The sequence below is a fragment of the Mustela putorius genome, unplaced genomic scaffold (genome assembly GCF_011764305.1).
Source record: "Mustela putorius furo isolate JIRA1106 unplaced genomic scaffold, ASM1176430v1.1 tig00003845_pilon_pilon_pilon, whole genome shotgun sequence".
Taxonomy (NCBI): domain Eukaryota; kingdom Metazoa; phylum Chordata; class Mammalia; order Carnivora; family Mustelidae; genus Mustela; species Mustela putorius.
The window spans coordinates 37,953,709-37,979,612 of NW_025421998.1; the positions used below are offsets into that span (position 1 = coordinate 37,953,709).

The 25,904-nt window shown below is 37.6% G+C and overlaps 1 protein-coding gene across 13 annotated transcripts in view; it reads left to right on the forward strand.

Moving 5' to 3' along the window:
• The window catches only part of PPP1R9A (protein phosphatase 1 regulatory subunit 9A), a 305,319-nt gene that overhangs the window by 139,123 nt on the left and 140,292 nt on the right, over positions 1–25,904 (forward strand). For all 13 annotated transcript variants that reach the window (XM_045062718.1, XM_045062711.1, XM_045062713.1 and 10 more), the window contains exon 3: positions 21,323–21,455. In XM_045062718.1, the coding sequence (XP_044918653.1) occupies positions 21,323–21,455 (133 nt within the window). The remainder of the gene's footprint in view (positions 1–21,322; positions 21,456–25,904) is intronic.

The following is a 25,904-nucleotide window of genomic DNA, read 5'->3' on the forward strand; positions in this document are numbered from 1 at the left end:
TTCCATAGCAAAAACATTACAGAAATTCACTTTACAGTTCTTGCCTTTTTAAAAGACAGGATACATATTTTAAGGTGGTTGTATCATAAATATGGACACAAATACAAATACATGTTTTCAGGTATAATATTAAATATCTCTTGCACTGTGTGTGAAATGGATTTGCTGTAATGTTTTTTCCGACTACATTCCACAGAACCATCCAGATTGTATTGTACTAACTCAATGGGAAGTGGGGGGAAAGGAGGGAGTTATGGGAATTTGGACATCTGGGTATCATGGAAAGCTACAGACTGTAACAAAGGTTAGAGATTGCTGGATGTATTCTCTGCTTTCTGCTTTCAGGACAGGTATGGATCTGTTGATACAGAGTCAGGCTGAGAAAACACTGGTGCTCAGTATTTGTAAACATTCCCTTAAGTGAAAGCCTATAGGGCTTGTTTGTTTGTCCGTTTGGGTATGTGTTTTCTAAGCTGAAAGTTTAGAAGAATTGTGGTGTAGCAAGAAATAGGCTCCTTGGTTCTAGCAGAAGTCTATCCTGTGTAATAAGCATGCGTGCCTCCTGCTAGGGAAATTTGGGGCTGTTGGAATCTAAACTGTGATATTTGGCATTTCTTTCTTTTCTGTGTGGTCACTTTGTTTCTAATAATAATCTATATTTTGGCTAAATAAGCTTGAAACCTTATATAATCATATGGCATGTGCAGGTTTTTTTAGGGGGGATTGGAGGTTTTCTTGCTACCATCTCATAGTGTGCCTGAAATGATTTCTTCATGAACTACCTTTGAGATAATTTACAGATGTCAGCAATAAAGCGTAAGAATCCCAGAACACCGTTCCTCTATGTTTTAATTACTTGTGTATGTGTGTGTGTGTGTGTGTGTGTGTACTGGCCTCCATCCTGTTTTATCTGAGAAGGGATAACCTAATATTGTTATCATTAATTAGTCAGTGAAAAAGGAACTTAACGATAAACCAATAACAATAACAATGACTACAATAATAATATTAAAAGTAACAGGAGTTAACCTGAAGTGTGTAATCCCATTTAGGACAACAGAGTGTTCCATACTATAATTCAGGAAATACAATCTTGTAAAGATCAGCTGTGGTTTCCTTAATGCCTCTGAATGTCCCTCTCATTTCATTTTCATTCTTGTACATGCATATGAGCAGATTCTACCTTCATTTTCTTACTGTTGGACACTTCCAGATCTGTTTGCAGAGAGGCTGAAGATGCTTATTCTGGGTATAATTGGCAGTATGTGTTAGAATTCCATAGATGGGAGGGATCTGTTGCCTAGAATCTGACCTTTCCAGGGGGTTCGAATTCAGGAATATGGAGGAGGTTCCTGATCTTGGCTGTGATTCTCAGTTGAATTCCTTTGGAAATTAGAAAAAGTTAGAGTATTATAGTGGAAGGCTTTCAGGAAACAACTAGAACATGTGGAATCATTTGGTAATAATGGAAGATATGGGAAGAATACTGGTCAACTTGGGTAAATGGTGGCTTGTTTCAGCCTGTTTTCTTCAGCCAAAAGATGTTTGAATAATTCTGCAGCATTTACCACTGTATGGTTTGTTGATATAAGAAGTTGATTGAGCATCATCAGGAGCCCTGTGTAGACAGTCCTAAACATTAGACCAGGAAGCTAATAATTTCTCCTAAAACCTGCCCCTAGTCTTGTTGCACTAGGACAAGCATTTCTTTTGCCCACCCTTCTACTGGACTTCACTAGTAAAATATACATATTAGTATTTGGAGACTCAAGAAGCCTCATATAATACATTTGAACTTTAGTTCAAGAGCCATGAAAAGAACATCAAGGAAAGAGTGAACATAACTTATAAAGTAGTTGATACTTTAGACATAAAGTCAGTGAAATTCATGAAAATGCTATTTCAGTTCAGAAAAAAGAGTTTAGAGTACGGGAGGGTCAAAGGTGTAAAGCTGATCCATTTTAAGGCTAATCAAATCATTGTCATTCTGCTCTGTGAAGCTACCTAGTACCCTTATTGTAGTTGTGCTGAAATATGAATCTTCCTTCAGTAACATTTCCTCATCCCCTAGGACATAGAAGTAAACATAATTCAGATGTGAATGGATAGCACCCAGGTGTTTACTTTTGTCTCATTGAGATATTGGTGATGTGTTTTGGATTTCTCTTTCTCTAATCAAATATGCTCTCAGTATTTATCTGAAGGTAAATATTTTACTTCTTAAAATGTAACATTAATTAGAATTAGAAATTTTAGTCTCCTTATTCTAATTTTATTTCAAACTACAAATAAAATAAAATAAATTTCCTTTATTCATAGTGCCATTGAATCCCAAATATGGGCAGTCTCTTTGCTAGAATGTGAGACATGATACTTGAGGGATTTATAGTTTCATGGGAAAAGTGAAACGTAATGAAATATTTACAGTAAAGGGGTAGATGGTCTCATGTATTTGTCTTTCTCATGGAATCCTACTCTTTACGATGGTTATAAGTGTGCTATAACAGATGTCCAAATAAGTTTAGCCAATTTTGAGCTTTATGGGTTTTTTTTGTTCTTGTCATCATTGTTTTGTAATCCCAGGTCTTACCTGCAGCTTTAATCTGATAATACTCACTGTGAATATAGTAACTGATTTTTTTCCCAGATGTATGAAGCCAGGAAAAGTTGTGAGTATTTCCTGGTGTGCCAAGGCCACCAGGGTGTAATATAGAGAAGACTATGGAAGTTGAGTGGAGGAAGCTTCTACCTCTAACTTCAACTAAGTCAGTCAGGAGCGTTCACAAATAAAGTCATGTCTACATTGAATCTTCAAGTTTGTGTTGTTTGTAAGATGGATAAGAGGATCATGAAAGAGAATTCTGGTCATTTTAAATAGTTTGAGATCTTGACTTGAGATTGTTGGAGATACTGATAAGGAGTATGTCAGGGAGAAGATGAGAAGTGAGAATATTAAAAAAATAATCTTATAAGATCTGTTATATTGTTGGAACTCTATCTGGTGGCTTATAAGAAGCCATTGGAGGCTTTAAAAATTAAAACAAAAAAATCTTTTTGGATCTTTAAGCAGAGCAGGGTTCTGATGAAATCCATGTTTTCTTTTCTTTTTTTTCTTTTTAAGATTTTACTTACTTAGTTGACAGAGAGAGACACAGTGAGAGAGGGAACACGAGAAGGGGAGTGGGAGAGGGAGAAGCAGGCTGTTGCCAACCAGGGAGCCCGATGTAGGGCTCGATCCCAGAACCCTGGGGTCATGACCTGAGCTGAAGGCAGATGCCCAACAACTGAGCCACCCAGGTGCCCCGACATCCGTGTTTTCTAAAAGTACTCTAGTGACAATGTAGAGCTATTAAAATGGTACCTGAGTAACACTGAGAACTGATATGTAATAGTCAATGTAATTGATCAATGAGAAGGGTATTTGTCTTTGGAAGAGAAGGTAGAAACTTAGCTATTTAAGAGGGTGGAGTACCCTAGACCTGGTCCTCTGATTCCTACTTTAAAAGAGACTTGAATGGATGGTGGTGCCCTTAGAAGAGCCTACTTTTTTCCCCCACTAAGAGCATGGCATTCTGTACTATATGCTTCCTAACTTTAATTTCGGAAGTCTCATTGAAGTCTGTAAGTACTCAGAAAACATTGTTCAATTAGGGAAACTTTAAAGATAAAAGAGGACAAACTATACCCATGATTGATTGACTAATTGATTGATTTTGGAGGTTTAGAGGATGAACTACACTCAACCTTTTTTTTGGAGGTTTAGAGTTTGAGGAACCTAATCAATAGTATTCTTCCTTTGTGATAAATTCTGAATGACCTGAGCGATAACCTGATAAAAGTTAGAGCTGTGGAGATCAGAGTATCCACTATAAAAAACTGGATATGGAGAGTGTAGTTTAGGTTTGTAGGACTGGTGACCTTCCTGAATCCTGAACTCCAGAATTAGACTTACCCACTCAGTCCCACTGGCACCAGAAAATAGCGGGTCTCTCCACGCAAGAGAATTTTTAAGGGACAGCACTGAGGCATGGACAAGAGTGTGTGCTCTCTGCAGACAGCCTGGTCCTAAAGAGCAGGACAGAATTACACCCACCTAGTTCTTACTCTAAAGGACCAGCATACAGTGCTTTGATGTCCCTTCCCGTGAAATAAAGCCCGGGGAAGAAAGGTGGTTCCATTTTTCCCAAATGGCTCTGTGACGACTGGAGACTGGAAACCATTAAAGGAGCCATATTATGCTCCGCTGAAATAGCAGATTGATTGTAGGTATAGTTTTGGAATTTCAGAGCTGAAAGTGATCTTGAGCCATTTACTTCATTTATTATTCTCATTTTTATAGATGAGGCAGATGTTGGCCTAAAATGGTCAACTTACTTAAGACAACACAAGTGGAAGAGCACATCTTCTGAGTCACCATGTTGACACTATTTGTAAATAGTAATCATAAGGTGTTGCTTTTTAAATAAAAAATTAAGTGAATTTCCTCATTTCCCTTTTTTTGTGCAGTAAAGAAAGATATGGGAATATTAAAGACGATAAAACAAATTCATAATCCAGCTACTTTATTTTTTTATTTTTAACATTTTTTTGAAGATTTTATTTATTTATTTGAATAGAGAGAGAGCAAGGGTGAGCAAGGGCAGAGGCAGAGGGAGAAGCAGACTCCCCACTGAGTAGGGAGCTTTATGTGGGGCTCAATCGTTTAACTCACTGAGCCACCCAGGCGCTCCAATAATCCAGCTACTTTAAAACAACTATTGTCATTTTCACATACTTTCTCTTCCAAAGCTTTTCAACGTGCGACTTAAATGTGAAGCATACCCACGACATCCAAATTGGAATTGTTTTCTGAGGGAGGGCTCACTTTGCTTCATGTGAAACGACTTACTTTGCTACTTGTCTTTTTTTTATAGAGAACCATTTGAAGGAATGCAAGGTAATACCAAGAATACTCTGTAACACATCTGGAAATTATTGTTCCAACATCAGCTTTGGTTAACTGTGATCTTGGATGTGCTTGTCTGAAACTAAAATGAGAGCTGAGACCAGATATGGCAAACGTGTGTTTTTTGCCCTTCTCCTCACCAGATCAGTTAGCAGTGAGCGCACTGAAGTCATGTGGAGGGCGGCTGGACTCAGCTAGCCGGACTGGCCTGGGGAGTCCACCCCAGGAAGGAGGGGGAGTGGCGTCTGTGGCCTTTGTTTGCATGGGGATTTGGGCAGTTGCCAAGATTCTAGCTGCCTGAAAAATTCGGGGACTGAGTACTTTAGAAGCTCATTTTCCTTTGGAATGAAACGAATTTCTAATTTTACTGAGTTTTAGGTAAAGTTGTATTTTTCAGATGGATGAGTATGTGATACCTCTCTCTCTAGAGATGTAGCTCAGGGGACCACTTCTCCTGTTTTCCTGTGATGACAAAATTATTCCACATAAACTTACACACACACAAAGGCATTGCGAATCAAGCCCAGAAAACTTCAACTGAAGCATAGTATTAGCTTTTTGCTCAGCGTGAGTGTGATTTTCCACTGAATAAACCTCTCAGCCAGATGTCTGAAAGAAGAGAATGTACACTTGATTTTCTTGGAGCGTATTCTCAGAATTAAAACCAGAGTATTCTGGTAATTAAGTTCTTTTGAATAGGGATTTGGATCTAGATCTTTGTTATTTTGTTTGAGGATCAAACGGAGTGGAAGTATTTTAGTATTTAAGGTCAAAACTCAGCAAATTATTTTTTTGGTAAATGATACAGTAACTATAAACCATGGTTTCTATACTGTTTGACACATGTATGTTTATTACATAAAAAAAAAAAAGCTGAATGGGATTGTATTTTACATTTCAGATTTATAAAACACAATGTCTTTTTGTTCCTTAGGGTCATCATTACAAACATCAGTTATCACTATATAAATTAATGCTGAAAGTGGTATTAAAATATGTTTAAAGTTTATATAAAGCCAGACAAACAGTTGCCTATTTCCAGGCAACAGTGCATGGAAAGACGTGCTCATTGATTGTTCAAGATTTGGTAATGAGTGTTTTTAAAATAACATTTATTATTTCTCATTTATTTATCAAAGCTCGATATTTTTAAAAAGCCAGAAAAATACAAAGAAAATAAAATAATTTATAATCCTAGTTCTCAGAAATTATGATGTCTGTGTATGTAATGGGGATCACTCCTATTTTGTGTGTATATATACACACAGTTGCTTCTATAATCTTCTCACATGCCACACATTTGGACATTTTTTTGTGTAGGTAAATGACTTTATAGAGCATGACTGTCATGATGCATCTGTGAGAATCAGTGTGTCCCATCTTACGGATACACCATTATATTCATCCTTCTTTTGGACATTTAGATTGCTTTGAATTTTTTTCCTCTTTAAAATAATACAGTGGTGGGGTGCCTGGGTGGTTCAGTGGGTTAAAGCCTCTGCCTTCCACTCAGGGGCCTGGATGGAGCCTCGCATCGTGCTCTCTGCTCAGCAGGGAGCCTGCTTCCCTCTCTCTCTCTGCCTGCCTCTCTGCTTACTTGTGATCTCTGTCTGTCAAATAAATAAATAAAATCTTAAAAAAATAATAATACTGTGATTAGTGTTTTACATAAATATTTTGGTGCACCTGCGATTTCATTAGATTAAATCATTGGAATTTATTAGGTCCTTTGACCTAAGTTTGTAAAGTTTTGAAGATCTTGAGCATGCTGCTCTTCAGAAGGTTATGCTAGTTTCCTTTCTCCACAGTGTATTAACTTGACAGTTTATCTGTCCCATTGCCTGGTTTAAATTCCTCATAAATGAAAAATGACTTATGTCATTTGCATTTTTAAAAGATCTTGTTTATTTATTTATTTGACAGAATGTCATTTGCATTTTTAAAAAAGATTTTATGTATATTTGACAACCCACACAAGCAGAAGGAGTGGCAGGCAGAGGGAGGAGGCAGAAAGAAGCAGGCTCCCCACTGAGCAGGGGTACTGGGATCTTGACCTGAGCAGAAGGCAGAGGCTTACTGAGGTGCTGGCCACCCCCAGTGTTTGCATTTCTTTAGTTGCTATGAAGTTTGAATCCTCCTCTCTACCCCATTTCTTGGTTCTCTGCTGTTGTGGTGTTTATCCTATATAGGGGTGCTTCTTTTGTGCTTTGGTTTTTTAATTTTTATTTTATATATATATTTTTGATTTATTTTAGGGAGAGAACACAAGTTGGGGGAAGGGCATAGGGAAAGGGAGTGAGAGAAGCCGACTTCCCACTGAGCATCTGGCTGGATCTCAGGACCAGGAGATCATGATCTGAGCCAAAATCTAGAATCTGATGCTCAACCCACTGAGCCACCCAGTTGCCCCTCTGCTTTGGTGTTCTTAATAATGCTTCCTCTACTTAAAGCGCTGCAGCAGGAGGTAAAGAGCATGAAGTTTTAATTCATCCAGACCTGGGCTTGGATTTCAGTTGTCACTTACATATTTTCCATGTGTCTTTGGACAGGCTGTCATTCATGAGCCTGAAGTTCACTGAGCTGCAAAATAGAAACATTATTGGGTCTAAATGAGACACTTATTTCAGGAGAGTCACTTAATGGTAGCTACAATTATCTTCTTTTTTCTCATCTCCTTATTATCACCTACCTGTCATTTTCTCTTGAGGTATTTTTGAACCCAAGTGAAGGAAAGGTCTAGGAAAGTCTGCTGTTTGTCTATAAACAGGGAGGGCAGGTTCTCCTCATGGTTCACCTAATGGTCACTGTTGGAATCTTCTTTTTTATTCTTATGATAGCTTACTGCTATCGCAAGCTTATTGATAGACATTTCTGTTATATATATGGTGAGAGAGCCCACAATGGAACAGTGGTGTTTTTTTTTCTTTTTTTTTTTAAATAAGAAGTCATATTAGTAACATAGCTGGTTTTTTTTTTTAAATTTTATTTATTTATTTGACAGAGAGAAATCAGTCATGATGGAGAGGCAGGCAGAGAGAGAGAGAGAGAGGGAAGCAGGCTCCCTGCCGAGCAGAGAGCCCTATGCGGGACTCGATCCCAGGACCCTGAGATCATGACCTGAGCCGAAGGCAGCGGCTTAACCCACTGAGCCACCCAGGCGCCCCGGAACAGTGGTTTTTTGTTTGTTTGTTTCTTCCAAAGTGAAAGGGTGAGGCGCAAGTCTCTAATTCAGCTCATTGTCTCCTACAGCTGAGAAGCTGTATCCCACTCCTGAGTGCTTTGGCTACATCTGGTTGATTCGAAAGAGGCAAACAGCAGTTTGAGTATGTCAGATTTAGGACGTGTGACCTACACATTTCCCTTCCCAGTGCCAGTGCGGCAGGTGGAGATGACACGGGACAGATTTCGGCAGCCTTGAGCTCTTACACACTAGACCGTTTGTGTTTTCTCTGCTTGGGAGATGACAGGCACCAGCAGTGCGGTTTCTCACAGATAGCCCACCATGACCAGAGGCAGAACTGTGAAAGGGACTGCTGGATTTTATTCAGCAAATCTGCCACAGTTGTGGGACATTAGGGCCTTCACTGACCCCCTTGTCATTTAGGGACAGATGCTGCACTCAAGGCTACAGGGGAGCAAACAACTTTTACATATTTACATATGTAAATCCACAGGCTTTAACCACCTGCCAGCTTCTCATTTCAACCAGAGAACTTAATATTAGCTATTATTATTTTTCTCAAATGAGGCATTTTCCCAGCCAGTAGAGCTAATTGCCCTTGACTACCCTATTCCTACCAGTAGACTTTTTATATTAGCATTTTGAAATACATTAAAAAAGTATCAGTTCTACCAAATGATGTCTCACTAAACTGATCAAAAGGGAAACATTATAAACCTTTGTGCCAGGCGCTAACTGGCCTTTTGAAAAGGAGGATCGTAGTCTTTTCCTGTACTACCTACAAGAAGATATACAATTAATTTCATTCTTCTCTAATACTTGATCCCTAACACAAGTAATCATGAAGACCATGTCATTACATCATGTCTTTTAGACCGTAGCCCTTCAAACGATCATGCTAGTTGGGTATCATAGGAGGTTTATTTAGCTAATGGATGACCATTAAAGGACATCCCAATCTATGCATATGTGAAGACTTACTTAGTTTGCAGTTGCAATATGGTAAAGCTTTTTATGGCTGGGAGATTTTTATGATTGGGACTCCCTCTGCCTTTTGAAGGTCACTTTGCTTTTGCTCTAAAGTGGTTCTGATTTAAGATACCATCCACATATAGATCACCAACATTGTAAAATACGTTGTACTGTTAACCATAGATGATATCGATTCTGATAAAGGTTTCACAGTGTACCCATGCCTCAAAACTTCATATTGTTAGGTAGATATACATCATGTTAAATAGGTACCATTTTTATTTTGTTTTATATTTTTATTTTGTTTTATATTGCATCCAAGCCGGAAATTTAAAAAACAAACCAGAAACAGAAGCAGTGGGCTATAGGAAGATGAATAAGACTATAATACACTCCTAAGGAGTTTATTTGAATAGAAAATATGGTCACAGATAAATACAATAAATGACAGAATGGGATAATTCTAGAGGAGAGACCAAAAAAAAAAAAAAAAGATGAAAGAAGGCTTTACAAACTTATAGGGAAATAGGAACTTAACAATTTTTGCATGCTAGGATGAGTACAAGGAAGTTGTGTGGGTAAAGCCTGAGCCTTGTAAGCTGCATTCTGGTCCTGGAGAACTTTGATGTCCTTCTAAAATATTTGAACTTTCTTCTCAAGGGAATCCAGAACCTTGGGAGGCAGAAGAAATGTAAAATCACTCATAAATTCACTATCTTGGGGCATCTGGGAGGCTCAGTCATTAAGTGTCTGCCTTCGGCTCAGGTCATGATCCTGGGGTCCTGGGATGGAGCCTTGCATTGGGCTCTCTGCTCAGTGGGGAGCCTGCTTCTCCCTCTCCCACTCTCCCCACTTGTGTTCTCTCTCTCGCTGTGTCTCTCTCTGTCAAATAAATAAGTAAAAATCTTAAAAAAAAAAATGCACTGTCTCTGTTTCCTATCCCAATCTCATCTCCCAGTTCTGGTCCCCAGCCACAGTGACTTGAAGAACAATCACACTTGAAGAACTGTATTTAGATGTGGTGTATCATGAGTTGTGGGAGAGCAGAATGCAATAAATACATTACAGTGTAATTACATTATTAGTGATCTGAACAGTCAGGGAATAGGAAGGAATGAAAACAAGAATCCTTTAAAAGATAGACTCTCAAAAAAAAAAAAAAGATAGATTCTCTAGGAGATTTTGACCAATTTCGGATGTGTATAGGGTCAGGGGAGAGGGAGAGGAAGATATGTTCATGACCGACTGCCTTTTCAAGTCCACTTGACCAAAAGGGTCCAGTTGCCATCAAGTGGGAGAGAGCTTGCAGGAGGCAGAGAATGGGGAGCAGTACAGTTTTGCTTCAGGGAGCTTTGAATGTGAGGTGCTATGAAGGCTTCAGCATCGAAACGGGGGCCATAGCCTAGTCAGGCTGACACATCAAAGACCATCACAGTTGGTGTGAGTAGTCCGGTCTTCAGTGCATCTTCTCTAAGGAGTGAAAACCAGTTTGCGTACATCACTGCCAGGGTGCTTTAGATACCATTCCCTTCCTTTGCTGCATTTCAGTAAACTTTTTTGAGATTCCTCACCTACTTGTTTGGCAGACAGTTCAGCCTCATTGATGTCTTTGAAATTTCTTCTGTCACCTAGGTAAACACACAGTTTCTGAGAGTTTTATAAAGACCCTTATGTTAGGAACCAGACTTTTAGTTTAAGTTGGAGACATTTAATCCTTACTGTTGTTTCTACTTGTTTCCTGGAACAAATGGTAAAATTCCTTGAAAGGCTCTTCTACTGTCTCCCTGCAAAACTTTGGACCTGGGGTGGGTGGTCTTCCTAAGGCTCCCAAGACCATAGAGCTTAGTGTTTAGTTCTCATGGTACCCCTTAGCCCTTCCTTCAGAGGTGCAGTCACCCTTGGGGGCTTCACATGGGGGGTGTAAACATTGATACCTTAGGAAAGTGTCCCTTCCCTTCCCAGCCTCAAACCCCTTTTGGTGTAGCCAACCTCCTCCTTTGTCCCCTTTAACCTCACGCATACGTTGTTAGCACTCCTTTCCATCAGCTTTCCTATTTAGACAATTCAGAATAATCTCCTTCCATGGGACTTCAGAAACACAGTGTTGGCACTGGTAGGGGAAGAGGAAGGGAATACCAACTGCTCAAACAAATGCTAGAACAGATCCGGACTTACTAACTCATCCTGTTGCATCTGTATGAGAGTATTAACTTCTGTGAATGAGCGGTTAGGTATTTATCTTAGGAGATTACCCTCTATCCTCCCCCCCCCCCGAAAAGGTGCCAATTGGTGCTAATTAGTTCAGTTTTTTCTGTGATGAAGACACCTGCCCAGTGGGAACTGGACCAAGGCCACCAATTTATGTCATGCTGGCTACCAGTTCTCAGTTTATAAAGCATATGTCTCCAGTTTAAACCAAATTCTGGCTGAGCTGAAAGAGAACATTGCTAATTTCTCATGGATATGTTTAATTGTTTATAATAATTTGGAAAATATTGTGAAAAACATGAACATCAGTGGAATCACCCAGTTTCCTGTTAAGCTGTCTACTGGAAAAACACACTAATTTGGGCTTCGTTGTCTTAGAATTTGTCCAAATTTAGGATGAGCTCGGTTTATATTTATTTATGACAGAATTTCTTTCTGTCATTTTACTTTAATGACATTAACTTTTTGCAAGGAGATATTAAAGCTTTTGAAACTTTTCAAGTACATAACCAACACATCTTCGCAGATAAATGATACTAATTATAATTCAATTCTGTTTTCTCAAAATGGAGAGATATGGGACCTTCTAATCTTTTTATTTCACTGAGAATCTGTGTATAAGTAGCCTTAATAAGACTCTACTTATTTTGAAATATTTTATTTAAAGTCTTCATAGATACAGCTTATTGTTCCACAGAGTCAGTAAGAGCTATTCTAAATTTAAAGAGTTAGCTCCTCCAAATTTGGTTGTTGGTTGTCTCTAAACATGAAGTAGTTGGTGCCATTGGTGAAACAAAAATATCTATTTCATTTTATCACAGTTTGGGGGCACATTCTGTGACTATGTCTAGGGATATGAAAATTTACCACACTGTAAGAGTTGTTAAAAAACCTTTATCAAGGGGCACCTGGGTGGCTTAGCGGGTTAAAAAACCTTTATCAAGATATGATTATCAGATATCAAAAGACTAGTTTATGGAGCCAGAGAATTTTCTGTTTTTTTTTTAATTTACATTTAAAAAAATTTTTTATTAACATATAATATATTATTAGCCCCAGGGGTACAGGTCTGTGAATCGCCAGGTTTACACACTTCACAGCACTCACCATAGCACATACCCTCCCCAATGTCCATAACCCCACCACCCTCTCCCTACCCTCCTCCGCCCAGCAACCCTCAGCTTGTTTTGTAAGATTAAGAGTCTCTTATGGTTTGTTTCCCTCCTGATCCCATCTTGTTTCATTTATTCTTTTCCTATCCCTCAAACCCCCCACTTTGCTTCCCAACTTCCTCATATCAGGGAGATCATATGATAATTGTCTTTCTCTGATTGACTTATTTCGCTCAGCATAATACCCTCTAGTTCTATCCACATTGTGGCAAATGGCAAGATTTCATTTCTTTTGATGGCTGCATAGTATTCCATTGTGGATATACATACATACATACATACATACATACACACACATACCACTTTATCCATTCATCTGTTGATGGACATCTAGGTTCTATTCATAGTTTGGCTATTGTGGACACTGCTGCTATGAGCATTTGGGTGCACGTGCCACTTCGGATCACTACATTTGTATCTTTAGTGTAAATACCCAGTAGTGTGATTGCTGGGTCGTAGGGTAGCTCTATTTTCAATTTTTTGAGGAACCTCCATGCTGTTTTCCAGAGTGGCTGCACCAGCTTGCATTCCCACCAACAGTGTAGGAGGGTTCCCCTTTCTCCGCATCCTCGCCAACATCTGTTGTTTCCTGACTTGTTAATTTTAGCCATTTTGACTGGCGTGAGGTGGTATCTCATTGTGGTTTTTATTTGTATTTCCCTGATGCAAAGTGATATGGAGCAATTCTTCATGTTGACCATCTGGATGTTTCCTTCGCAGAAATGTCTGTTCATGTCCTCTCCCCATTTCTTGATTGGATTAATTGTTCTTTGGGTGTTGAGTTTGATAGATTCTTTATAGATTTTGGATACTAGCCCTTTATCTGATAGGTCATTTGCAAATATCTTCTGCCATTCTTTCAGTTGTCTTTTGGTTTTGTTGACTGTTTTCTTTGCTGCGCAAAAGCTTTTGATCTTGATGAAGTCCCAATAGTTCATTTTTGCCCTTGCTTCCCTTCCCTTTGGTGATGTTTTTAGGAAGAAGTTGCTGCAGCTGAGGTTGAAGAGGTTCCTGCCTGTGTTCTCCTCAAGGATTTTGATGGATTCCTTTCTCACATTGAGGTCTTTCATCCATTCAGAGTCTATATTCGTGTGTGGTGTAAGGAAGTTGTCCAGTTTCATTCTTCTGCATGTGACTACCCAATTTTCCCAACACCATTTGTTGAAGAGACTGTCTTTTTTCCATTGGACATTCTTTACTGCTTTGTCAAAGATTAGTTGACCATAGAGTTGAGGGTCTATTTCTGGGCTCTCTGTTTTGTTCCACTGATCTATGTGTCTGTATTTGTGTCAGTACTATACTGTCTTCATGATGACAGCTTCGTAATAGACCTTGAAGTCTATCTGGGTCACATTATTTTAGATGTCTCCGTGAGCGTGTTTTTGAATGAGAGTAACTTTTCAGTTGTATGTGGAGTAAAGCAAATTGCCTAACATAACGTGAAGGATCTTCATCTAGCCAGTCAAGGCCTGAATAATAGTAAGACTGACTTCCCCTGAAGAAGAGGTACTTTCCCTAGCAGGCTGCCTTCAACTTGAACTGCAGCATCAGCTTTTCCCTGGGTCTCCGGCCTACGGGCTTACCCTGAAGATTTTGGACTTGTGAGTCTCTCTAATTGAGTGAGCCAATTTCTTAAAATAAATGTGGTTAAGTATAAATACAAATATTATATATATTTGCTATATAAATATGATGTATATTATACTATATATTATACACACACGTAGACATAGTGACACACACACGTCGTCTTGGTTCTGTTTGTCTGGAAAACCTGACAAATACAGGGTTGTTTGTGTTGCCTTTTGAACTAGCCTGCTCCTTACTGCCCACTGTGTAGAGTGTGCTTGTTTTTTCACTTCCTGTTCTTTAGTTTCCCCCAAAACACTAGGCTTACATTCAGCGAAACACGTCTTTTTTTCCTAAAGACTTTGTCTTCATTAACTATCCTTGGTATGCCATGCACATGGTTCTCAGAGCTTTGGGTTTCTCAAATAAAAATATAAAAAGTCTGTGCTCTCTTTACTCTTTCCTGCCTTATTTACTTGGTATAAGGGTTAAAGATAATTTGTGTTAAGTTTTATTCTGTCTGTAATTTACCTGCAATTACTTCACCATATGCATCGCAATATTTACGGGTAGAACTTTGTTTGAGGAGCCTTTAGTTAGCATTCCAGGTATGTTGGTCAGGAATCTTCATTCTAGGATTAGGTAGTATTTGAAAGACCCTAACTAGAAGTCAACACTTCAGAATTGGGTGCTTTCAATCTGTACAAAGGGCTTATTAATATTTTTTATTAATGTTAAGGATGTTACAAATTATGGGTGAAATGAATGGTGTTGCGCATACATGGGTTGGCCTTAGAAATAGTTTGTGTTAATGGACTTTGAATTAGGCAAGGCCAGCAACCTAACTAACAGCTTTCAGAGTAACACCTACCTTTAGCCCTCATTCGGCTCTCTTCCCCAATATGGAGGATTCTGCCGAGTGGACCTGATAGAAGGCTAGACACATCTGCTGAAGAGTGTTGTCATAATTGCTTACGAACCTTCCTGCAGGTTCCTTGTCAGAGATACCCTAGAACAGAAATCTGGGCCTTTGCTGAGTTTACAACATAGAACTGTGGGTCTCTTTTTCCACCTTCCTTCTCTTCTGTGTATCTGTCTGCAGCAGAAAATCCTCACCTATGGGGGATCTTTGCAAGACTCGGGGTGTTTGCCCCCAAGCTGAAGTTGTCCATTGCTCGAAGGCCATCAGGGTGCTCCTTTCTGTGGATGCTTCATTGCCACATTTCATTTCTCTCCAACACTTTCAACGTACGGATTGTCTTCTCCCTGCTTTGTTTTAGTTTCAGTTTAGGGTCACTTCAGCAGAGGCACTGAAATCACGGGAAGGTGGGTTCGAGTCCTGGTGAGGAAGCTCATGGTAAGTGGGGCCCGTTTGTGAAGCACGCAAGTGTTTGGCCAATGCCCGGGCGCGTGCTGTGCCAAGCCGTCCTCTGAAACGTGGCGTGCTAGAATCTGGAATGTTTTCTGTCTTTGATGTGTCAGGAAGATGAAGAGGAACCAGACAGCAGGTGGAAACGAGACCCTGTGAAACACTGTGGGAGATTCCTTCCAGTCAGTATTTATATAAAATTCTGAATTTATTTGGACCTGTGTTGATAAAAGAAAATGTGTTATAGGGAAGTAAAGGATATACTTTTTTTCCCCCTTGTTTTTCAAAAAGCATTGCTGTTGCTTTGAAAAAGTGCTATGGCCCAAATCACTAGAAGCAGGCAAAAGAATGACCTTAGTTAAAATCTTAGAGTAAGCTAATTTTAACTTTATTTGTTTTGGATCGCCGTGGGTTACTGGGTCAGAAATGTCACTGCTAACTGTACTTGTAAACTTGTTCCCCTTAAAAGCCTACCTCTGCTGCAAAGAAAGGGAGAAGGTCTTGTTTTGTTTCCTTTGATGAAGGAACAGAATAACATTTGTTGGTTTTGAAAAAAGAAGTCAAGTTTAAACATCCGTTTGTTTGCTTAGTGAAATAACACAGAACAATGTGAAGGTGACTGAACTAGATAGGTAGATTGATTGATTGATTTTGATGGTGTTGAACATTAGGGCCCAGGATACTATTGGCCTTTAGAGGTTTTTGCATTCCAGTAATATCACAATTGGGTTCTGATTATTATTTGATTAGCTGTCCATATTTCTGCAAAGTATTTATGGTAATATAAATAAAATTGGTAGAACTTTTTAAAGAATATTAAAAGAACCAAGGTCACATTGATGAAAGGGAAAGTACCTCAGTTAACATCTCTTTTATCTCTGAGGTTTTTTCCTGGTCAAGGTAAAACAAATCGAGGTGCGTGATACGCCAATGTAGACTAATAGTGCATTGCTCTGGGCACAGGCAGGGGTTTTGGCAGGCCAGTCTATATTTTAGTGTCAAGATAGTTATGTAGATTTTGGTTTCAGGGACAGTAAGCATCATAGTGGATGAACTATTCAAAACTTATTTATGAGCAGGAATATGAGAGGAGTGTAGATAATCTGGGGAAGTAGTCGTGTTATCTCACGTATAACCCTGGGAAAGCCTTCTCTCCCCCACATTGAACCATGCATGATTACATGGATGATCTCATTTCATTTTCTCAATAACTTTGTGGGATCAGTGTAATTATGATAACAGCCGTTTTGTGAATAAGGACACTGAGGCGAGAGCTACAGAGCTACAGAATTTAGGACGTCTTTAAATTAGATTAAAATTGGGCTCTTACCAGTTGGGAATATATATATGTAGATAAAGATGTGTGTATGGATACTGATGTATAGACATATATGCAGTGTGCTCTTTGGTTTCCATAATATAACCATTTCAGAGCCTTTCATGTCAGCAGGGATAGAACTTTTTAATCAATGCATAAATTTACATATTCATATGTACCATAATTAGTTAGACATTTTCTGTCAGTGGACATTTAGGCAATTTCCAGCTTTGGGCTCTTCCAGATAGTGCTATGATGAACTCTCTTGCATGTACATTTTTGTAAATATCTCTATAAATACCCAAATGTAGGATTATTAGGTCAAAGGCATTGACATTTAAAATCTTTTTTTTTTTTTAAAGATTATTTATTTATTTGACAGAGAGAGACAGAGAGGGAACACAGCAGATCATGATCTGAGCCAAAGGCAGATGCTTAGTGACTGAGCACCCTGGTGCCCCTGACATTTAAAATCTTGATAGCTATTCTCAAATTATGCTTTTCCCCCTTGCTTTTCCAAGAGCATTCCTTTCCCTGTATTCTTATGAACACTAGATGTTTCAGTCTTTTTTTTTTTTTTCTCTCTCAACTATTCTGTGGGTATTCGAATACCTGGTATTTCCTTGTACTTGAAATTTGCTTCATTTTTAATGAAGCTGAGCATCTTTACACCATTTACTGAACATTAATATTTCTTCATTGAATTCTACTTAATTTCCTTTTCCCTGCTTATACATGCAGTTGGTTGAAGTGCTGACGTTCTTTGTATATTATGCATATTCATATTTCTTCTTGATATTTAACAATTTTTCCTACTAATATTTGATTTTTCTTATAATTTAATTATGGCATATTTTGTTGTCTAGAAATTTTTAGCATTGAATTTTAATCACATAGCTTGTTCATTTCTTTGAAGATTTCTAGGATCTGTGGCTTTGTAGGAACATCCTATCTAGCTGATTAAATGTTGTCCCATATTTTCTTTAGCACTTTTAAAGTTTATAAGGTTTTTTTGTTCTTAACCAATTGAAATTTTAATTTTGCTATTGATAGGAAATAGGATTTTTTCCCACAAAGATATCCCATTCTTTCCCACTATTTATTAAATAGATTGCCCCAACTAATTTGAATAGAAAAGTAGAGCAGTAGAACAGAATAGGACCCCAAAATAGATCTTCCTGAGGGTCCAAACTATATTGCTTTAAAAAATGAAGTTTTATTATATGTTTGATATCTTATAGGGTCTGATTCCATTGTACTCTTTTCAAACAGTGTGTTAGTTTTCCATGAAAAATGTGAGTGGGGTTTAACTTTGACTGCTTTGTATTCATAAATTTGGGCAAACTAACATTTATAGTAATTTAAGAGCATAGATACCTTTAAAATATTAAGAATTTTATCCAGGAAAATAGTGTGTCATTATACATATTTAGGGCTTTTTGTATTTTCAGTTAAATTTTATAGAGAAGGATATCCTTACACATTTATAATTAGTGTTTCCTGGGTATTTTATGTATCTGATCTTTTCTGTTATACTTTCTAAACTGTTTTCAATTTTCTTAATATTTTTTGGTTACTTTGTAGAACTCTTACTGGTTCTAATAATGTTTATGTTAAATCTTTTGGATTCTTCAAGTAAATGACATAGCTTTCTCTGCACCTAATGAATTCTGGCTCTTCTTTGAAAAAGAAAATTTATTAGATTATTACATGTAATATATATTATATTATTTATAGGTTTTTCCTATGTACCCACATAATTTACCAGCCTATGAGCAACCTGAAGATGAAAAGTATCTTACATTCTTTCTTTCTTTTTTTTTTTAAAGATTTTATTTATTTATTTTTCAGAGACAGAGGGAGAGAGAGCGAGCAAGCACAGGCAGACAGAGAGGCAGGCAGAGGCAGAGGGAGAAGCAGGCTCCCCGCCGAGCAAGGAGCCGCATGCAGGACTCGATCCCAGGACCCTGGGATCATGACCTGAGCTGAAGGCAGCTGCTTAACCAACTGAGTCCCCATTATTTCTTTTCTACAGAATGAAATAGTGGTATAGTCCTCTGATTGCTAGCTACCTCAAAAATTGCTTAAAACACCATTTTCCAATATGGAATCATACAGTTAATTGCTTTATTTAGTTTCAGGATACCCCCAAATGAACTTTATAAACCAGACCAGTTGAAGAAGAACACTCTGACAGCAGAGTATTTTGGAATCCTGAAAGAAGTCAGGAAGGTGTTAATTTATTGGAAACAGTTCTCCCGTACTTCTATTTTACACACACACATACACACACACACACACACACACGAATACACACACATATTTATTGACTTACTCTGTGGTAGCAAAATTGAGCTCTGTTCCAGGGTGGATATCAATTGAATCTTTGTTCTGCAGTCAATATATATTCTTGGACTTTCAGCAGATGTAGACAAGCAGCAGACATCAGTGGAGTAATTTCCAGTCATATCTGCCAGTAGTTTGCAGGACATGTAAGTTACAGATCCAGCTAAAATTTTTTTTGTGTGTCTTTAAAGATTGCTCTCCTAGGCATGTTGCTTTGTAGTTCACTCAGCTGTCTGTGTTTTCTAAAAGAAATGGATATAGGTATGGGATTTTTTTTTTTTTTTTGGACCTAGGACCTTATATGTGAAATGTGCATTCTAGGTCTTCTACACTCAGATGTAGGAATTCTTGTTTATTCTTTAAGACTCATCTCAAATATTTTGCCCTTCATGAAATTCTCTTTCTCCAGCAAGTGAGAAAGATTACTTGGCATATTCATCTATTACATCAGGTATCACGTTATATACTGTGTTGTTTACATTGATTTCTGCATCCCTGCTAAGCTGTGAGCTACTTGAGACTATACCTTCTCCAATGTCCACAACTTCCAGTGTCTGACATGGAGAAAGGTACAAACCCTATAATTTAGAAATATGCGTTTGGATGCAGTGATGTTTATTATGGTGGGGAAGTGTGGTAGAGACCAAATGAGTGGCTTGAGGCCATGAAAACATGTTGAAAGTCAGAAAGAAAAACAGTACTCATCCTGGTACAAATATTATAAATGACATGATTTTGATGAATTTGTACCACACTACATCTGTGTCTATATATACAGCATATATTCCTGATTTATAGGTTACCATATATAGCATAGGAAAGTTGCCAGTTTTCCAATAACATGAATGTAGAACACACCTGGACCAGCAGGACCAACTTTATTGGCAACAGATTTGGTTTCTTTCATCTCTGACCTTCTGTTCTGCTTTCTTTTTAAATTATAGCTTCTTATGTATAGTAAAGCTTCACCTAGATTTTAAGATTTTGAAGACATTATAGAGTTTTTTCAGGAACAGTTTAGATACTTAATATTTATTGAATTTAATTTAAAAATGTTAGTTTTTATTATTACATGTTCATTGGACTTGGTGAATTATACATTTCTTTCTTTTAGATATAGACTTGAGTAAGGGATGGTATACCTATTTCTAGTTACTTTTCAAATAGAACAAACTCAGAAGAAATAAGGACAATCAAGTTTTGGTTTTCATAAGTGTTTTTGAAAATGGAGGAAACGATTGACATAATATTTAGCAGAGCTGGTGCCATCCTGGTTCTCTGCAGCTTTTGAGCAGTATTTTGATAGTCATTTTGTGGAAAGGCTCACTGAGAATCTAGCATGGATCTACATGCAAGTAAAATAAGAGAGGACAAATGAGAGCATCGCGTGCTCTGTGCAGTATATATGTGCTACCAAAGCGAGCCGCTCAGTACAGTATAGAAGTCAGTTTCAGTGATTCTGTGACTGAAATATAATTATTGTATTGACACACCACAACGCCGGGGCACGTGTCGGTCATAGCATGAAAGGGACTCAGTGCAGATGTTTGCTTAGGTAGTAGCTTCAAGGTCCTTTTCCATGGTTCCATCAAAAACCAGTAGAGCATTGCAGCTAATATGGTATACTCTGATTCCATAAGGGAGACAAACCATAAGTGACTCTTAATCTCACAAAATAAACTGAGGGTTGCTGGGGGGAGGGGGTTTGGGAGAAGGGGGTGGGATTATGGACATTGGGGAGGGTATGTGCTTTGGTGAGTGCTGTGAAGTGTGTAAACCTGGTGATTCACAGACCTGTACCCCTGGGGATAAAAATATATGTTTATAAAAAATAAAAAATTAAAAAAAAAAATAAAAATAAAAAGACCAAATTGAGAATAATTTCAAGATTTCTAGTTTGTTTTTTGTGCCAAAAAATAAAACAAAACAAACAGAAAAAAAAAAAAGCAGTGAATATTGCTATTCAAATAATACATCCTGTGGCTGCTGTTTTCTCTCAGTTCATTAAAAGTGATAGAACTGCATACATTTCAAAATGTAAGTTTTTTAAAATTCTGATTGAGTTTTCCTTTTCTTAACATCTCCATTGCTTTTAGAGAGAAAATAATTGTTTCAAACAAATTAATGGTACAAAATTTTTAATTTATATATGTTTAGATACTTAGCAGGTTTTTTTTTTTTTTTTTAAATCAAGAAAGCCTTCTTTCTGGATTGTCATCTTCTTGTTGACCTCCTCCTACAGGTTTTCAGCACATACTCCAATGAAGACTATGACAGGAGGAACGATGAAGTAGACCCTGTGGCTGCTTCTGCTGAGTATGAGCTTGAAAAACGTGTAGAAAAGCTGGAACTTTTCCCAGTGGAACTAGAGAAAGGTATGTGAGCTCCACAACATTTGTAATCTCACTATGGCTATTTTAGCAACACAGAAATGACTTTATTTTTTTTCACATGTAGCCTTTTTCCCACCAAAGGGTTGGATAAAGTGTTCATTCTCACGGAGGATTTAATTTGTTTATTAAATTTCAAAAGTAGTTGATATGACCTCTGCATAGATGGTAGACTCGAAGACTCTTCCCTTCTGCTTCCAATGGAAAGCCATCAGCTTTAGTTGGCTGGGATGGTGCTGGGAGTAGAAAGTTATGGGTGAGGCCTGATGTTTGGATGGTATCTCTGCAAAGAGCCAAGGCTGGTGAGAGCTAAGAAGGAGCAGGTGGAAGGGAGGCGGGCAGGTGGTTGTGTTTGTGTTTGTTTTTTTTCATTCTTGGTAGAGAGGGAGTGGTCACTCTGAATGTAGTAGGTGGGGGAGTGCAGGACTTTTGATTTTGGGTTTTGGAATGGAGAATCCTCTGTGAGGGGAGAGGGCTAAGAGAGCAGGGAGAATGAGAGCAGAGGGGCTGCCTTTTTATTTCTGCTCTGGGAATCTTAACCTGCTTGAAGTGGGAAGTGAGGACCCAGGGGCCCAGAGATTGCTGTGTTTATCGTCCTGTAAGATGGGCACCAGGGAATGGACTGGGACTCAGTGAGCAGGGAGATAATCACATCTCAGAGAGCTTACAAAAAAGCAGAACAAACATAAAAACTTGAATGACAGAAAGAAGCAAATGAAAAACCAAGTGAGGATATCAAGTATGGCTTTAGAAGGACATTCTTAAGCCAGTCAACAAACAACAAAAACACTGATTTTAAAATGTAAAATTTCAGTAGAGAGGAATTGAAGAGGAAAAGATGGTTTTGTTGAGATTCAAACTGGTGACCTTGAAGGTCAGGCCTAAGAAATGAGCCAAACTAATTCTTTTAAACAACAGAGCAAACATTCATGAAAAGTCATGACAGAGACCCAACATATAAACTATAGGTGCCAGAAGGGGAAAAGACAACAGAGGATGAGAGACATATTAGACAAAGCACGGAAGAATTTTTCCTGAGCTCAGAAAAGACTGGAGTCTCCTATTTGGAAGGGGTTAGCCAACTGATTGAGAGAGGACTTGAAAAACACCTGTACTTAGGCATAGCCTGGGAGAAGTCCTCATCATCAACATATAAAGTAGGAATTTTACAAAATACTGTGCTCAAATCAGCGCAAACAAAGAAGCAAAGGTACTTGCCAAAGCCACATTATTAGACTAGCATCAGATTTCTCACTTGTAACATTGGACGTGGGAGGCAGACATACAGTTTCACGCATCAAAGAATCCCGTATCTGTCCCAGAAAGCTCTTCTCCTGGTGAAAGAAGGAAAGTTGCTGTATCTAAGGATCTAAAGGACACATCACCTGCCTACTTCCCGATTAGCAAGGAGGAAAAGAAACAACTTGTGCTAAACAGCAAAGGTGAGGGGAAAAGAGTTGAAAACAAATTATTGGGTATAAAATTACTTAGGTCACAAAAATGTAGAGAATACCGGTCGTTACACCAGACATGACTGGTTAATTGTTCCCATTAAGAGACACTTTTCATTTGAGGTTAAAAAGATGTAAGAATGATACTTTTTTCATTCATTTAAAATGTGAAAACCAGTCTTAGCTTATGGTCCATACTAAATCAGCTGTGGGATTTGGCTGTGGGCCATTGTATTGCTTATAATAGCAAAAATGAGCATAAACCAAATATTCATTAATGACAGAAAAGGGTAAAATGAAGGAGGCTCAATTCCATGCAGTAGTGTGTATGATTCTTACAAACATGAAATTGATGGGGGGTAGATTAAAAGCAAATCACAGAAGAAGCCATTCAGTATAATTCCATTTATTTAAATTTCAGAGCCAGTGAAAATTAAATGGTGTAACATTTAGAGATACACAAATAAATGGTTTTAATAAGTGGTTTTAAAAATGGCGGGAATGATTGATACAATATTTAGGACAGTGGTTACCAAGGGAAGAGATATGATACCAGGGAGGGGTACAGAATGGGCTTTTCAGGTGTTGGTAGTATTCTGTAACTTGGTCAGTTTTATTTTTCTTCTTTAAACACAATGTTTTGTAAGTAAATGTTTTCATAGACTCTTTTGTGTTTTTCACAAAATCAAAGTTGAAGCTAGGAAAATTAAGCTAGAAAAGAACTAAATTATTTTCAGTCTTTTGAGAAGACTCCATCCTGTTTCCCCAAAATGGCTGCACCAGTTTGTGTTCCCAGCAACAGTGCACAAGGGTTCCCCTTACTCTGTATCCTTGCCAACACTTGTTACCTCTCATTTTTTGGATGATAGCCATTCTAACATTCTAACTCTAAAAAGGTGATTTTTCACTGTAGTTGTGATTTGCATTTCACCGATCATTAGTGATGTTGAAAACCTTTTCATGTAACTGGTGGCATTGTATGTCTTCTATGGAAAAATGTCTGTTCGCTTCCTCCGCCTATTTTTAATAGGTGTTTGGTTTTTGCTATTGGGTTGCATGAGTTCTTTATATATTTTGGATATTAACCCCTTACCAAGTATTTTCTCTCATTCTGGACGCTGTCTTTTCATTCTGTTAATGGTTTCCTTCGCTGTGTGGAAGTTTTTTTAGTTTGATATAGTCCCACTTGTTTATTTTTGCTTTTGGTGTCAAATCCAAAAAGTCTTTGCCAAGACTGATGTCAAGGGACTTACCTGCTATTTTCTTCTAGGAAGAATGTCAGCTTTGAATCCTTTTGAGTTGATTTTTATTTATGGTATAAGATAGGGGTCCAGTTTCATTATTTTATATGTGTCCATTTTTCCCAGCACCATTTATTTGAAGTGGCCATCCTTTCCCTGTGGTATATTCTTGGCTTCTTTGTCATAAATTAATTGACCCAATATGTATAGGTTTATTTTAGAGCTCTCTTTTGTGTTCCACTGATCTTTGTGTCTGTTTTTATGGCAGTACTGTACTGTTTTGATTGCTGTTGCTTTGTGACACGGTCTAAAACCAGGAAGTGGTATGCTTCTAGCTTTGTTATTTATTAAGTTTGCTTTAGCCGTTTAGAATTTTTTTTGTAGTGCCATAATTTTAGAATTGTTTATTCTATTTCTGTGAAAAAAGTCATTGAAATTTTGATAGAGATTGAATTGAATTTGTAGGTTTCTTTGGGTAGTATGGCTATTTTGTTAATATTAATTCTTTGAATCCTTGAGTATGGACAGTCTTTCCACTTATTTGTGTCTTCAGTTATCAGTGTCTTACAACTTTAAGAATTTCTGATCTTTCACCTCCTGGTTAAGTTAATTCCTAGGTAATTTATTCTTGTTGATGCAATTGTGAATGGAATTCTTTTCTCCTCTTTTTTAAAAGATTTATTTATTTATTTTTAGAGAGAAAGAGGGAGCACACTTGGTGGGGGGAGGGGCAGAGGGAAAGGAGGAGAGAGAATCTTAAACAGGCTTCACACCCAGCATGGTGCCTAATTCAGGGCTCAGTCTTTGGACCCTGAGATTATGACCTGAACTAAAATCAAGAGTTGGATGCTGAACCAGCTGAGCCACCCAGGTGCCCCAGGAATTATTTTCTTAATTGCTCTTTCTGATAGTTTGTCAGTGTGTGAAGATCTAAATATGATACAAACTATATATTATAATACCAAACAGAAAATTTTACTTTTAAATTAAGGAAGCATTTTAAAAAGTAAATAAATTAATGAAGTAGTTAATAAATTAATTACTTTTAAATTAAGGAAGCATTTTAAAAAGTAAATAAAGTATTTCAGTTAAAACCAGGAGTCTGATGTGAAATGCTCTTTAAATGAAATAGTATAAATGGTAGAAGACAAAAGATGAAAAGTAACCTTTTGCTGATTTTTATTATATAATATGTATAATAATTACATATATGAAAACTGTAATGAGAAGCTGAACTAACTCTTATTTTAAAATATTAGAATTGATAAGATTATATGTAAGAGGAGGTTAGGTGCCACATACATATAAGAAAATTTATCATTTTTTCTCTATATTTACTCAAGCACATAAATATGAAAATGGAAATGTTTCATTTACAGTAGCACAAAAAGAACAAAATGCTTATTAATCATGAAAATAAACAATATTTATCTGTTGAAAATCCATCTTTTTGACTCATAGAAGATGTAAACAAATAGAAGGATGTATCATATTCTTGGATGAACAGACTCAGTATGGAAAAGTTCCTCCTATTCTTCCTCTGTGAAACCTATAAATTAATACATAAATTTAATGCAGTTTGAATAGAACTGCCATCAGTGTTGATTGGGAGAGCGGATTGCATACTGTAATACTAAATTATATATGGAAAAATAAAGACCTCAGAGAAGTCTGAAAAAGAATGTGAAAAGTCTTAATTTCTTAAATATCTGAATATAATGTAAAGCCTCTATAGTCAGAAC